The following is a 15,588-nucleotide window of genomic DNA, read 5'->3' on the forward strand; positions in this document are numbered from 1 at the left end:
AGACACTACAGAGACAGGTCGAACTAACATCCTGCTGCTTCCAGTAAAGTGCATATCCCCCCCCACCAGCCCTGCAAGCAGCCAATATCAAGAAGGAATGCATGCTCCTCCCCTCAGGGACATTAATGTGTTTCCAGGCACTTGTAGACTGACAATGCTAATGCACCCAACAACAGTGGCAGTGCCAGGAAGGCCTAAGAACAAAGCAAAATAACTGTGATTTAGACCCATGAAGCAAAACAGCATTCCACTTACTGCATCTCTCATGCCTATTCACTTGCTGAGGAAAATATGCTTCCCACTGGGCCTGTGCTGCCCCTTTGGTCAGGAAGTTGTTGCCTCTGCTTCAACCACAGGATCTTACATAGAAGTTGTGAATTTAAAAGCTCTCTCCCCAGGACATTCAACGTCAAAGCTTACAGAAGTCTGATGCACATACTTGCCAGTGGAGTTCAACGGTTCTGTATAAAACCATCCCAGTAGACTGGGGATATTGTGGTGCCACTCACCTGTAGCCAGACTCAGCACCTTCCAATCCTCTCCCAGCACCATGGAGAACAACAAGGATTGAAGAAGGCTTTGGGGTTTATTCCATCCCAATAGTTCATTTGGCCAGATAGGGTGTGTCCAGACGCACATGGACATTTGGTTCCCCGGGGACAAGCTGCAGAGATGCAATTATTGCTGCTGCTACTTGTGCCTGGGGAATGCCCATGCCACACACACTTTGGCCCCAGATGGAGTAGGGGAGGGTGGGGCCAGCACTGTGCAGGGGTCCAAAAAACAAAAACAAACAAACAAAAAAACCATTGGGAAAAAAACCCAGCACAGCACATGCTCAGCCAGCATGCCCTTGCAGTGTGGAGAACACTGGACTGCGCAGTATGTGGCACTACAAACATGTTTGCAGTGCCACAAACTGCATGACCACGCTCATCTGGACGCAAACTATTACTTGTTACTGTGACTAGGTTCCAGAAGTCACTAGCTCCAAACACTGCTACCTTTGTTCAGAGACAGAGCTATTATGTTCTTCTAAAGCCAGAAGTAGGACTACTACCTACTGACCTCTGGGTTTTTTTTAATTTTGGTTCATCTTTCCTTTCCCTGCCCATAGGAAGCTTTCAATTTTGTATTTTAGGTTATTTTAAAAAGGGACAGTATGAGCTTGAGAAGTGATCTTTTATATCGTGACCACTTAACTGTGGACCAAATCTGCTTCCTGGGGCACTGTGTCACCCAGTCTGTGGAGAGCCCTGCAAGTCACAGCCTTGCTAGATTGGGCACGCAGAGGGCTGTGGGGCCCTGGAAGCCGATCCCAACATATAGGGGTGGTGTGGGCCTGAACCTGAACCTCGGTCCAGTCTGACCTGCAGACAGGCCTCATGCTACTTTTCTGGCCTGCAGGGTGACAAGGTGGAACACTGGTTTTATATTATCAACACACTCCTTTATCTGACAGCTTGCACTTTAACTTATTTATCTTAATCATTTCTGTTTTTTCGTGCTCACAGATCATACGGTGAGTCAGACTAGCGACGGTAACTGCGGTTTCACTTGCTGGACTTTAGGCAATGGGATCCTATAGCTGTGTTCAATCACACTGCAGTGGCTTGTCACTGATGCTTGATTTGCGATATAATATCTAACTCTCTCAAGTGTGAAAAGGAAGCTTCCTGCTTTCCTTTAGGATAACAGAACACAGCACTACTTTCATTAGCACCAGGATTTTAAATGAACAGTTCCACGAAGCTCCTTTCAAATCATAAAACGTGAGTTTTACATAAAAGTGTGTTTACAAATTATTTGCTTTTACTTGATTCTGCCCATCACAGCCTGGAAGTTATATACATATACTGGCTTTGTAGTTTTAAATCATTTGTGAGACTCTAGAATTTTTTCACAAAATAAAAATAGGATTCCTTGGTTTTTAGAAATTCTCTTCAGCTTGATGAATACAGTCAGCAAATGGCTGCTTGCAGATGCAGGATCACACTAAGCTTTTTGAGAAAAGGGGTACTGAGGGTGCCACCAATCAAAAAGGCGCACACTGTGCACAGGGTCCAGGACAACCTGCATTCCTTGGTCAACTCGGGGTTTCTTGCCATTCCAAATTGGAGAATCCTGGAATACCAACCGCACTCTATGATGCCTCATGTCAGTGCTCACATTTATTGTGAACTGCAGGGAAAAAAAAAACCACAAGAAAACTATTTAAACAGACATCTAGAGATCATTTCCAGAATGCCAGAGTGCACCCCAGTTTCCCTTCTATTTACTGCTGGGGACTCTGATCAGGACTCATTCAATTTTTTCCTTGCACAATTACATTAAAGTTTATTTTTGATTATTTTAAGAATAAAATAGGTTAGCACAGAACAGAACTCTTCAGGGTGTTTTCTATTAAAAAAAGTGGTGGGGCAGGGGAGATTTTTTTTTTTTTTTTAAATCAAAACCAGAAAGATTCTAGTTACTTTCTTCTAAAACAAGATACTTCCATTTTAGAACTCACATCTTATGGAAGGACAAGGCTAGGAGAACTTAAACTCTTCTTGAACTCAGTTTTCAGGATTTAAAACCGTAACCAAAAAATATTTTAGGTACTATTGCATATATACAAGTTAACTCCCATCTCTGAAACACAGTACATTTAACTGAAATTAGAATAAAAAGCCCAATCCCTTCAAGTTGAAATCAAGTACGAGAGCACTTGAAGATTCATATAAAAACTAAACTGAGAAGATCCTCAAACAATGGCCCCCAGTACCCTTTAGAAGTGCAACTGTTGTAGGAAAATTTACAAAGAAAGGTAAGGAATCAGCTCATTTCTTCCAAGCCTTGTACACAGTGTTAGCTTAGTCTTCAACACTTACCAAGGTAAATATCATACCCATGACTATTGGCACAAAAATGAAGTTGAAGGTAGTGATCTGCAACAGACAGCAGTCCTGATCAGGGTTTGTGTGAACTTCTTTATACTGAACAGGTGGCTGAAGACCTTTGCAACAGTTATTCTTAAACCTGGGAGACTTGTAGGAGAGCGAGAGAGACAGAGAAAGATTCATTCAGCTAAATTAAATCTGACCACAAGTTTCACTTCACATCGAAAAGCTATTACTAGTTGGCAAGGAATTCCTACCAAACTTTCAGCCATTTGAACAGACAGCTTACATGGACAAGGAAGGCCTCTTTCCTGGGGCAAAGCATTTGTTTTGGAGTGGCAAAACTGCCTTTTGAAAGACAGGGTCTGTAGACTTCTCAATATTGTGCTATACCACATCTATCAAGATTAATGGAGGGTTTCACTACAGTGGTAACCTCACTTTTCTATGCACTGCCAGCGCAGTTCTTTGAAAACCTTTCAGAAAACAAGACCTTTAGACAAAAGGTTTTTAATATGGCCCCTCAAATTTAGGCCAATAAATTCAAGTGGCCTGATTTTCAGAGGTGCCAGGCCACAAATCCCTATTTGAGTCATTTGGGCAGCAGGCTAAATGCCCATTATGAGTGGAGAAAAGGAACTATGGAAGTAGGGTCCATTTTGCAGTAGAAAGAACTGTCTCCTGCTCTCAATTTGCTATTCTAAAGGTACTTTACTGAACTTCTGCATTTAGCAATGTTTATTTTTGTTACTCCAAGATCACAGATTTCCACTGATCTACTGTCACCATGAAGAATAATCCCAGAGGGAAAAAAAAAAAATTTTAAGAACCCTGCCATTTTGGTCCCAACATTTCAATAACTAAACGTTTAGCTTTCTTACCTCTTTTTTGAACTTAAAATTAAATTCCCACATTGTTTCTTGTCTGTTCCCATCAATCTTTCTGCACCAGAAAAGCAGACACTGTTGCAGAAAAAAAATAAAATTATGAGACCCTTAGAGCTTAGGACACCACATGCAGTGAATTTCAGCACATACAGTCAGACCAGCTGAAACCAGAGGAGCAGCAGAAGAGATGGCTAACATCTGAGTCAATTATACTCAGAAAATCCACAAAGCACTTTCCATTTGCCAGGCAGAAGCTGACAATTTTGCAATACCAGAGCACAGTATATGAGCCAACAACTAGTTAGCTTTCAACCCTACTCATCCATTCCACAGGGAAGCAAAGGTGGAATTGATTTGGTTCTTTCACAGGCACACAACGCAAAAGCAGCTTAATTAAATCAACGTCTCTGGTCAGCTTAACCACGCATTCAGTTCACACAGAACAGGGCAACAGCAAGGAGGAACTAAAGCAGGACAGAGGAAGACAGAGAGCAAAGGACAAAGACGAGGCAAAGGTCATTTAAAAAAAAAAAAAAAAAAAAAGAGGTTGTTCCGGGGGCACTCTGGAGTCATGAGATTCCCCTTCATAGCCCCCAAATGTCACTAATGTCATACTAGGGGCATGTTTTAATATTTTGCAAGTACAAACTGAAGCTTTGCTGGTGCACCTCGGATACCAGGCCAAAACACTCTTCTGTTCTGGAGGAGTACACACTGTGTCAGATAGCCTGGCCACAGAGGCAGCAAGGTACCAAAGCACGGCACCCTGGCAAACATACATTAAAGGATTCCATGGCTAGAGATCTCCATCAATTGCACTTGAAGTGCCCTCTGCAGCAGCTCCTTTAATGTTTTTCGTATTGCCACTTGCTCCCCTCCTTGATTGGCAGAGGGGCCCCGCCAGCTGGGCAGTTTACCAGGGAAGCAAAAATAGCAGTATATTTAAAACCACAGTTTTTGCTTCTCTGGCTATCAGTGGCAAACAGCCCAGCCAGCAGGGCTACTCTGCTAATCAGGGGAAAGGAGGGCAAGTGGCAAACTGAAAAACATTTGCCGGGGGTACTTCTGGTATGATTTATGGAGATCTTTATCTATGACAAAGGGACTGTGGACCCTTCTACACAGGGGTGCGATCTAGGGGGTTATATGGGCCAGCACAAGACACTCTTTAAAACTCTTGGCAGATATCAAGGTGTGTGGAAGGGAAACACAGCACAACATCCAAAAACTGTCAGCGATGGGAAACTTTTAGCACCTGAGAGTTGTTTGGTAGCTAGAAAAAAACCCCAAAGAAAAGAAAATCTGCCACATCTCATCTCTGACAGAAATCAGCCATCCACCACAACTGGCCATTACTAGTCCTGCTAGCAGAGTCAGTTGCAGCGAATGAGTCAAGGAAGCAATTTTCTCCCTGAGGGATGGTCTCTCTGGCCTAAAGAGGGATACTCTCTCTGGTCTCTCTTCCCTCTCACCATCTGGTAGCTTCTGCTATTTTCTGTCCTGTACCTGCTCTAGGGACAGACATTCCACTGTGGCCACCAAGGCTGTCCAATCTGATTACAGGAGGGCAGCTGCAATCTGAATCATATTAATGCAGTTTTGTTCCAGTTGGGACACGGTAACCCCACATGACCCACACTGGGACAAAGTCTAGACTATCTTTGCTGTTAAATTCTGATTCTGGATTGTATCACCTGCATAATCAAAGGCAAGAATCTGACCAGGATCCCTGTTGGGGTGAATCCCTTAAAGGTCACGTGCAAGGCTGAAGTGGAGTTAAGCTCAGAACAGCTCCACCAAACAGGTAAGCAGGGTGTGACTAATTCTATCTGATTACACCGCTGATTGCTCCATGGAGCCAGCCTCAGCTAACAGTGCATTTGATCATGGCAAGTAATTAAGCACAAAATGGTAAGTACCTCCTAAGGGGCAGAGGATGTTGTCCACGTGTCAGCCGTCCTGCCCTTCAGACGTGCGCTGCATGGCCTGCTGCTCCACCAAAAATAATGGGGGTGTCTTTAAAGGGCAAACACTTCTGCTGACACCACAACAGCTCCAGTGTCCCACACAAGCTACACTAAGGAAAGAAAAAAGGAAATTAAAGAGGAAAAGCTAGATTCAGTGAGAGAGAGGTCTGGAGCCTCCCCTTGCTGCATGCACAATTTACTTGGGCATCTTCCATTAGTGTTAATAGACCTCTAAGGGTATAACCAAAACCCATGAAAGCAAGGAAGCAGAGAGGTAATGTAAGGTCCCACTCAGCATACACCATTGTGCCTGGGCATTACAGCACATGGAGCAAATGCAGACAGTCTGGAGACCTGGTATGCGGAGGCATACAGTGGGATCAGACACAGACATTTCTGTCTTTTGATGGGTTTAAGTCAGACCTCTACTGTTATTCTAACAAAGCCTTTTCATCATTTAATTTCCTTTTTTTTAAAGCAATGAACAGTTACCAGATATCACACACAAGGAGTCTTTACAAGACAGTTAGTATGGTATAAGCACTAGCAGTGGGCACCAAAGCCGTCATGGTGTCAGTATGAATGACTACTGGATGCCAACCCTGCTGGCATCATTAATTTGGAGGATTCTGGCTTTTACAGCCTGGGTATTAGGGTAATTGGTTAGGTTGCTCCAAAAGCAGGTTAGATTCCAGGGGACTGAGGATATTAAACTCAAAAGCTAGTGGAACTGTGATTTTTTCAGAAAGATCATGCCCCTGAACATAATATTCAGGAAAAGAAACTCAGGAAATGGGAAACTTTTAGCACCTATGGCTACAGAAGACCTGTGCACTGAGCTGCCAATAATCCTTTAACCTGACCGGCTTGCTACCGGGATGTTCTCAGGTTGTCCCATGGCTCTGATCTAGAGGTACACTTATATCGCTCCATATTGGATTGGCACCGATAAAAGGAAAATTGACATTACTGGCAATTGGCTTTTTTTGGCCAGTGTAGCTGATAATGTCACTGATAAATGCCACGTGCATGTGCACAGCTGCAACATGCATACATCCAGGGATGCAGCCCAGGAGTGGGGAGAGCAGCTTCCTGCCAGTAAGTCTGGGGTGGTGGAGACAGGGCGGGGGCAGGCGGGCAAAGTGAGGCCCCCACAGTGAGGGAGGGAGTGGGACAGGGGCAGGGCATGGTGCAGGACGGAGGCACAGTCGGCTCGTTCAGGGGGCGTGGGGAAGGGTGGGCAGCTCCCCGGCGCTGTGTACACCCCCAGGGGAGGCATGTGCCCCTAAGACTTGTGTGCAGGATGAGGGTTGGCTGCAAGCTCAGGGCCAGGGGCTCTGCTGGCCTCTTCCCGGCAGGGGCGGTTGGGCCAGGGCTGCACTCAGAGCCAGCAGAAATGGGGCAGGGCGCGTGGCCGTGGCGCTGGGAGGGGTGGCTACAGGGTAGGCCATAACCACCCCAAAATTCTCCACAGCCACCCCTCCCAACAGAGCCCACCTGAGCGCAGCCCCTACATTGGGAAAAGGCTGGCACAGCCCCTGGTCCCAAGCCCGAAGAGGGCAGCCTGCCTTTGCCCCACGCACAAATCCAGGGGGGACATGCCCCTTCCATGCCTCCATCGCAGGTGCACACAGTGGCAGGGAGCTGCCTCTCCTTCCCCTACCCCCTGCACGTCCCAGATGAGCCACCCATGGCTCTGTCCCATGCCCTGCTCTGTCCCAACTGGGCAGTGCCTGCCCCTACCACATTCCCTCCTTCACCACAGGGGCCTCTATCTGCCCCCCCACCCCAGCCTTTACCCACACAGACTTACTGGTCAGATGCTGCTCTCCAAGCTTCCGGGCTGCATATTGGCTATCAGATTGGTATCAGCTGATATGGCTGGTTAATAATCAGTCATCAGTATCAGCCAAAAAATCTTTAATCGGTGCACCCCTACTCTGATCCCAAGTAGCAAGCCACTTTTTATCAGTGCCTTCACATGGAAGGAAGGGGAGGGTGAATGTCACACAGCAAAGGATGAGTTTGTTGCATCTTGCATGGAAAGAAAGTGAAAGTGTCCAAACTGTATCCCTCAGGTTTTGGAGGCTGAAAGCCTAGTTCAATATATTTTTAGATTTTGGAGGGGGGACCCCGCCCTGCACTGTGACTTAGGCTAGTTTGCCAAACATCAGTCAATTGTGAATAAGAAGCAAACTAGAACTGCAGAGAGAATGAGGAGTCAAGTTATTAAGCAGCAGCTAAAGCAGGACAAATACTGCAAAACTCCATGCAAGGACAGCAGGGGAATCTCTCTCACTGAAACCCAGAGCAATTCCTCCCGAGCTTTCCCCACCTGCCTGCATAGCCATATTCAAAAGCATGCACTCACTTCTCATGCTAGCCATACATACTGCCTTGCTCCCCTTCCCCTTTGGCAGATACCAAGCTTGACAGGCCACAGAAGCACAATGTCAAGGTACTCTCCTTTTAGAGGCTGCCAGCATCACTTTTGATGCTCTTGGTCTGCTCCCGTTGGGAGAGACAGCATTCCCAGATTACATAGCACCGGGGAGATTTTTTTAAATTCATTAATTCATTTTAAAACTCTGCCATTTCATTGAGGCAGATGACATTTTTCTAGTGATACTGGTATGATGGAAGCACTTTGAAAGGTCAGTCATGGACCACGACCCCACTATGAGTAGAGTTGTATAAATACAGGTACATTACAAATCTTCAAAAGCTGCTCTTCTTAGCACTGATATTGTCTATACATCACTGATCCAGCACACACTTCACCAGCCCTACTGTGAACAAGACTTATCTTTTGAAAGGAAAAAAATGTAGAGAAAAGGTAACAGCTAGACCCAACTTGATTAATTTCATCAAATGATACCACTTACTTTGGAATTCTTTAAAGTGCTGGGAGTGGTCTCTGGAATAGCTGGATTCCTGGACACTCGAGAAGTGAAAGGTTCATACATGTGGTATAATGAACGGATTACACATGCACGCAGGCAGCGCAGTTTTTCCATGGATTCTGGCCGTAAGCGGAGAGGCAGGTATGCATCCAAGGTATAGTGCCTACAGAAAGACCATGACAAACCAAAAATCCCTTTGTGAAGCCAGAAATAGGCTAAAGTAAGCATCCCATAGCTACAAAACTAAGCATTAAGAATTAGCAGAACAAATGAATCCCCTGTCAGAATGCCTTGGCTGCCACACTACATGCTCCCGACAGCTGGTATCCTAAGCACCTGGGGCTCTCTAAGTGCTGCAAGTGTGCCATATTTATTTATCAGCATGTAATCGCAATCAATGCTCAAGATAGAGGTAAGCCTTTAGCAGAAAAAGCTAACCCTTTAAAAAAAAAAATGAGGGGACACTTACTTTGGCAAAAGCATTTCTGAGCATTTTGAAGCAAAAATCTGTCCTCTTAGGAAAATGTTATTCGAGCACTTAGTTCATGACAACCAGAAAAGCTTGCTAGATTTTTAAAATATGTATTGGATATATGGGAAGATACCCAGGGAGTGGGAGTCTGATATATGGGAAGATACCCAGAACCTAAAAGGCATTTATCTTAAGAAAGGTTGTTTTAAGTTCTCTACACAGCCACTTTTAACAGAGACAGCACAGGCTAGGAGGTAGATGTCAATTATAGAATGGAAAATATTTCAGAAGCCAAACGTATATGTGCGTGTATAAATATATATTTATATTACACACACGTGCACATTGCAATCACTTTCAAAGTGAATCGTGTTCCAGATTTAACCATGCATATGTTCCAGTCCAAGACTCCCGAAGAGATATATCCCCATTAATAGCTCAGCAGAGAATCAGACACCACGGAAGACTCTTTAACTTAGATTACAAACTATTTATGGCCGCACCTTCTGTAGAGTCTGGTCCAAAAGGCAGCAGTGCAAGTTACAGTCCATGCTTTCTTACAAATGAGAGAAAATTTCACAATATCTTCCGGACGTATGTAGGAGGCCAGCAACAACCAGATGTCAATGGGATACTCCTCTCCAACATCCCCATCAGGGTTTTCTAAAGACAATGGGAGATGTTAGCATAACACAATTCCTAGATAACAGTCCTTAAAGTTGGGGGTTGGTTGCCTCTTCTCCATGAATATATCATCACAGCAAGATGAAGGTATGACTGAAGCATGAGTAGCCACGTGTGTGCTGGCTTTAATTTAGCTAACAAGAGCAAAAGCAACAATGTTAACACAGTGCTATGGCTTTAGCACAAGCTAACAACCAGCTAACATGCCCACAGTTCTCAAAGGTCTGTGCTCTGGTTATTTGTCCAAGTCACCTCATCTTCCCATTGCTGTTACCTGTGCTAGATGACATAAACCTAGCACAGATATGCTTCAGATCTTATCTTCATTTTGCAAACACATCCTACTTGTCACTGTCTTACAGTTGCTCCAGGTCCTTTCTGGTTGACTTGGTTAGCAAACAGCATGAGCATCTATCTTCCTTTATACTCAACGTTGTAAATGAGATTACTATAAGGAAATAATGTGGAGATGGTGCAATGTAGAGGCAAATTTACCCAAGAGGGCTCAATTAGCCAATTTCCACTACTGGTGTTGCAAGCAAATGAAGTTTATTATGAGGATGCTGAGGACTGTAAGAGTCAAAACTGATACCGCTACCCAAACCACCTTTGCATCACGCCTGTTTTTATAGTTACCAAAATAATGGCTGGGGCAGCAGCATGAGGTTATACAAAGCCTTGCAAGTGCTATCCATCCCAAAAGACTTGAAAAAGCACATTTGAGGAAGGCCTGTTTGATGCATGCAGTCTCATGTGGATGGAAAAGAGGATCTGCATCATTTTGCACTGTATCAATAGCTAAGAAGAAACAAGCACATCTCTAACTACAACCCATTTCATAGTTTCTCTGACAATTGGTACCTTTCATGTAAGACCCTTTCTGAGTGACTAAGCGGCTGCACTGTTTCATCTACATTTCAATTACAGCTTCCAGGATGGCAAGCATTAGAGAATGCCACTCAACTCAACCACCTGTTTTGCTTCACAAAGACGCTTTAAAAAAATTTCCACTGGAACCAGAGCATCACATACTTGTTTGTTTCATTCCAAAGCTGTTCTTAAGTGAACAAAGCAAAAATATTTTTCTAATCAATCAGATTTTTTAAGACCTAATGGATTGTGCTCAGACTTTTGATCCATGCATAGCTCACAGGTTCCAAGGCAATGGATCCCAAGCTAGAGAATGTGACAGTTACAAGTGGAATCACAAGATCCACATAGCCTTTGGTTCCTCTGAGCTTGCAATTACCAAGTGTGCTCTTAATTAAGAGAGGCAAAGCTTTACCATGCCTCAGCTGTTCCACAGTAAGTTTTCTACTCTTATCTTGCAGTGAGAGCTAAACCAGGGCAGATTTTCTCTGAATGGAACCATTTAATTTTCACATACCACAAGGTAATTGCAGGCACAGGGCAGTTGCCAGGATGCCATGGCAAGTCCCTGCCCTGTTAACTGCAAACATATGAACAAGTGTTGTGCCTGCAATTAACCCCTGGTAAGTGAACCTGCTTGATTTGTTCTTTGTAAGAGAGTGAGCACAGGACAGTTACCGTGGAGCAGCTGAGGCACAGAAATCCCCACCTCTGTAAACTGTGTATCAACCATAATGATAACAGGGTGGCAGGAATTCAACCTTGGTATTAGTAGGGGGCAGGAGACCTGCTACTGATCTGCAGCCCTTTCAGAAGGCACAAATATCACACACTGCTTGAAAGAGGAAAAGGCTAAGCAGATTTGAGAAATGCTTAAACAAAGACAAGGATCTTGGCAAGGACCCTGTACATCGGGCAAGAGGAACAGTCATACCTTTGTGCCTTTTGCTTTTCTTTTTTCTAGAGCCAGTTCTTTCATTAGTGCTTTCCTTAGCGTCCATTTCATCGCTGCTATCACAGGATTCTCCAGACAAGGAGAGTACTTCCTCGGCAGGAACACGAGAGGCTTCCAAACCACAAAGTGATTTCACTGGAACCAGGAACAAGAGATTAGACACGGCTAAGTAGAGCATGAATGGTAATAAGGCTGGTTAGGGTCTGGCAGGGCCGACTGCAGCTGCTACCATTAGAGGTGTTTGCTGCTATAAGGCATCTGCTTAGGCAACCACTATGAATGGGAATGTCTTTTTTGTTTTGTTTTTAAAGACACAATTAAGAGGAGATGCTGACCAAGGCCTTAGCTAGGTGATCATAAACTCATTGGTTTGACTGGAGTGGGAAGTTCCATTCTCTTTTACACAAAGTGGCCTCCTACATTTAACAGGCCTTTTTGCCTGCTTCTGCCACTTTTATCAACAGCTCTGCAAACTAGTCCTCCCAATCTACATAAAGAAAGATACAATATGGGTACAGGCCTTGAACACAAGCAGCATATACAAGCTGGAAAGACCAAGATGGAATCTCCATCTTTGAGTATTTAAAAAACCCAAAACAAACCAGCACAGGAAGTTAAACTCTTTGTTATCAATTTTGTAAGAGTTTGGTCAAATTAGGGATGGTACCACATGATGAGAGAGCAGCAAACAACACCTATATTTAAGAAAGGAAAAAAAGTGATTCAGGCAACTCAAAAACTGTTAGCCTGGTCTCAATAGCAGACAGCATGCAAATCTTTCAAACTGATTTTGAAAGAAAAGACAAATGGAAACTAAGGGACAAAAATGAGGCTGGAAGGATGCACAAATGGGTCAGATGCAGATGGTGAGGCAGATGCTAGGACCCAGCTGCTGCCAGCCCTTATCCCTGCAGTAGCAGGGATGAGAAGAAGAGCCTCTGCAGGTGAAGCCCCTGCCCAAATGCTGCTGAAGCCCCACATCTTCAGACTGTTTCCATGGGCTGGATCTAGCCTGTGGGCTATGGGTTAGAATCATAGAAAGTTAGGATTGGCAGAGGCCTCAGGAGGTCACATCTAGTCCAAGCCCCTGCTCAGAGCAGGTCCATCCCCAACTAGATCACCCCAGGCAAGGATTTGTCTACCCCAGTCTTAAAAACCTCCAAGGATGGAGATACCACCACCTTGCTGGGTAACCTGCTCCAGTGTTTTACTACTCTCCTAGCAAGTAAGGTTTTGTTTCTTAATATCTAACCTAAGCTTCCCTTGCTGCAACTTGAGACCATTCCTCCTTGTTCTGTCATCTGCCACCGCTGAGAAGAGTCCAGCTCCATGCTCTTTTAAACCCCCTTCAGGCATTTGAAGGCTGCTATTAAATCCCCTCTCGGTTTCCTCTTCTCTAGACTAAATAAGCCAAATTCCCTCAGCCTCTCCTCATAAGTCATGTGCCCAGCCCCCTAACCAGGTTGCCAACCCCAGCTCTAGTAGGGATGCCAAATGCATAGCCTATGGGCTGGAGCTATGTTATCTGACCCAAAGACCTCCCAGAAGTGTCAGGAATTCAGGGCCCTCTGCTGAAATCAGGGGCACAGAACCCTGTTGGGGTTGTGCATCAGCAACAGGAGGTGCCCGAAGCTGCTTTTACCCTGGTGGCCACTTGCCAGTCCAGGTCAGGACTTTGGCAGGGGAAGGGGAGCAGGGAGTTTGATGCACCTGATCTAGAGGATGAAGAAATGAAGGATGCAGCTAGACATAACTTTTAAAATCTTTTAAAGTTTTAAAATGTTACAGCTAAACAAAACGCATGCTGGTTCAGAATGGCCTAAACAGAGCTAAGAGGGGAGCAGACAACAAAGCATTGCAACAACACTCTTAGAAACCACCTGATGGGGACATCCTGCGAAGCCCTCAGTGGCGCTGGCAAAAGAGTAAGTTATCACTTGCAGCAGGATGGGGAAAGGCTGTCCCACTTGCACAACACTCACTTACACACGTCTTCCCCCTTAAGCATTTGTCACAGGCATAAAGCTTGATGTCAACTAGCAGTTTTAATCCAATGTTTAGTACTTCAGACGAAGAGGAGGGTTCCCAAACCACAGGCAGGAAGAGCGCTCTTGTGGTCAGGGCTCTTGGCCAGGTCTTTAGGGGACAGGGGGGGTTTATAACACTTTCTGCAAAACCCTCCGAGTCAAGGTGCGCAGGGTCCGAGTTCACCCTTCATCAGGCACCAAAATAATCAGCTAGATTTCCACATCCCAACACTTCAGAGAGCTGCCACCATCCCCACAGACTGGGGGTGTCAAACTCGCCTGGCACTATAGCCTGGGCAGCCGGCATGGACCCACAGACCCCACACCTCCGCCCCCACAGCACACCTGCCGCGGAGCAGCCTCTGCCCAGGGCGTGGACCCTGGAGCAGCTGGAACGGGCGCCGTCCCGCCAGAGCAGCAGCAGCAGCTTCCCCGCTAGGGAGGCCATCATAGAGGACAGGCCGATTTCCTGCTGCTCTGTCTCCTACTGACACCACACCCGACGCCTTTTATGTCCTCGATTTTTGTCTTGAAAACCAGGGCTCCCCCGAGGGGGTCTCACCTTCCTTCTGCACCGCGTTGGCCACGGCTTTCTTCACGCGCCCGGAGCGCACCACGGCGGGGTCGGAGTTGGCGAAGTCGGCCACGGTCACTGCGGGAAAGCGGGGGTCAGGCGGGGGGGGAAGGGAGGGGGCAGCCCGCACCCGACCCGCCCCGGCCAGCCTCGCCTCGCCGGCGGCTGCGCGGAGCCATGTCCCGGGCGGGCGCGGAGCGCGACCCCTACACCCCGCCTCGCTTCCGCCCGGCCCCGTGGCCATCCCGCGATCTCGCGAGAACTCGCGGCGCGGAAGTGGCGTCATCCGCCAGCGCCCGAGTGGGGGATGTGACATTACTTCCGCGCGTCGGGGACACTACTTGTCTTCCTTGCGTTTGTGCGGGGCAGCCAGCGGCAATGTGGAGACTATGGGGGAAGGGTATTTAAAAAAAATGGAGGTTATGGGGGTATTTAAAAAAAAGGGGGGTTTAAATGAGAGAGGAAGGGGCCGGGCCGGGCCTGTTCAGTTTAGGAGAGAGGCGTCGGAGGGCGTGAGAAGGGTTTACAGAATACTAAATGGCGAGGAAAAGCCCCATAGGGGTGCATTATTGACTTTCTTTCCAGGCAAAACTTGGGATCACGATGTGAAACCAGCACGTAGTACATTTAAAAAGCATGGGGCGGCTTGTTTTCCCCCAGTGTCACTGATGGGGGGCGGGAACCAGATGTGGTGGAAGATGATGGTTCAGCCTGACTCGGGAAGGAGTGGGCGCTGTCCTGAGGGAAAGGGGCGTAGGGAGCTATTGAGCGCAGGAGGGAGGAGCAGGGCCTTCCTAGACCCGCAGCGCTGGAGGCTGCAAGTGGGAGAGGAACAGGGGAAAAACCCTGGTCATACCCTGCTCGTGCTCCCTTTTAGCATCCGCTATCTGCCATTGTGTGACACTAGATACTGGGTGAGATCGACCTGTCTTCCAACCGAGTAAATGGCAATTCTTATGTTCTGCCTGCTGTACGGCACTGGTGAGACCGCAGCTGGAGGACTGCATCCAGTTCTGGGCACTGCATGTTAACAAGGACGTGGTAAAACTTGAGAGAGTCCAGAGAAGAGATACTTGTATGATTAGAGGCATACAAGGCAAGCCATATGAGGAAAGGCTGAGGGACCTGCGCCTCTTTAGCCTAAAGAAGAGAAGGTTGAGAGGGGACCTGGTAGCAGCTTACTGCTACATCAGGGGCTCGGTGAACACATGTTATTTTTATTTTTTTAAGAAATGTTTCGTGCTGCAAGCCAAATCAAATCCAAATCCATGAGTCAGTCCAGAACCATACGTGGCCCCACAACCAGCAAACATCCTTCACCCCCACCAGGGGCTTCAGATATTTCCTAAGTCTTCTGGCAGGCATCC

At 46.4% G+C, this 15,588-nt stretch overlaps 1 protein-coding gene across 1 annotated transcript; it reads right to left on the reverse strand.

Annotated features, from left to right (window-relative positions):
- Positions 1-1,512: 1,512 nt before the first annotated feature.
- On the reverse strand, positions 1,513-14,351 carry LOC102378415 (transmembrane protein 183A). Its single transcript, XM_025193324.1, has 7 exons — positions 14,210-14,351; positions 11,600-11,755; positions 9,615-9,774; positions 8,622-8,802; positions 3,764-3,844; positions 2,874-3,029; positions 1,513-2,181 (listed from the first exon to the last, which is right to left on the reverse strand). Exons 2-7 carry the CDS (start codon positions 11,664-11,666, stop codon positions 1,996-1,998), a joined length of 831 nt encoding a protein of 276 aa, XP_025049109.1. The 5' UTR covers positions 11,667-11,755; positions 14,210-14,351; the 3' UTR covers positions 1,513-1,995.
- Positions 14,352-15,588: the final 1,237 nt, after the last annotated feature.

Source organism: Alligator sinensis, unplaced genomic scaffold (assembly GCF_000455745.1).
Source record: "Alligator sinensis unplaced genomic scaffold, ASM45574v1 scaffold1382_1, whole genome shotgun sequence".
NCBI classification, from domain to species: Eukaryota; Metazoa; Chordata; order Crocodylia; family Alligatoridae; genus Alligator; species Alligator sinensis.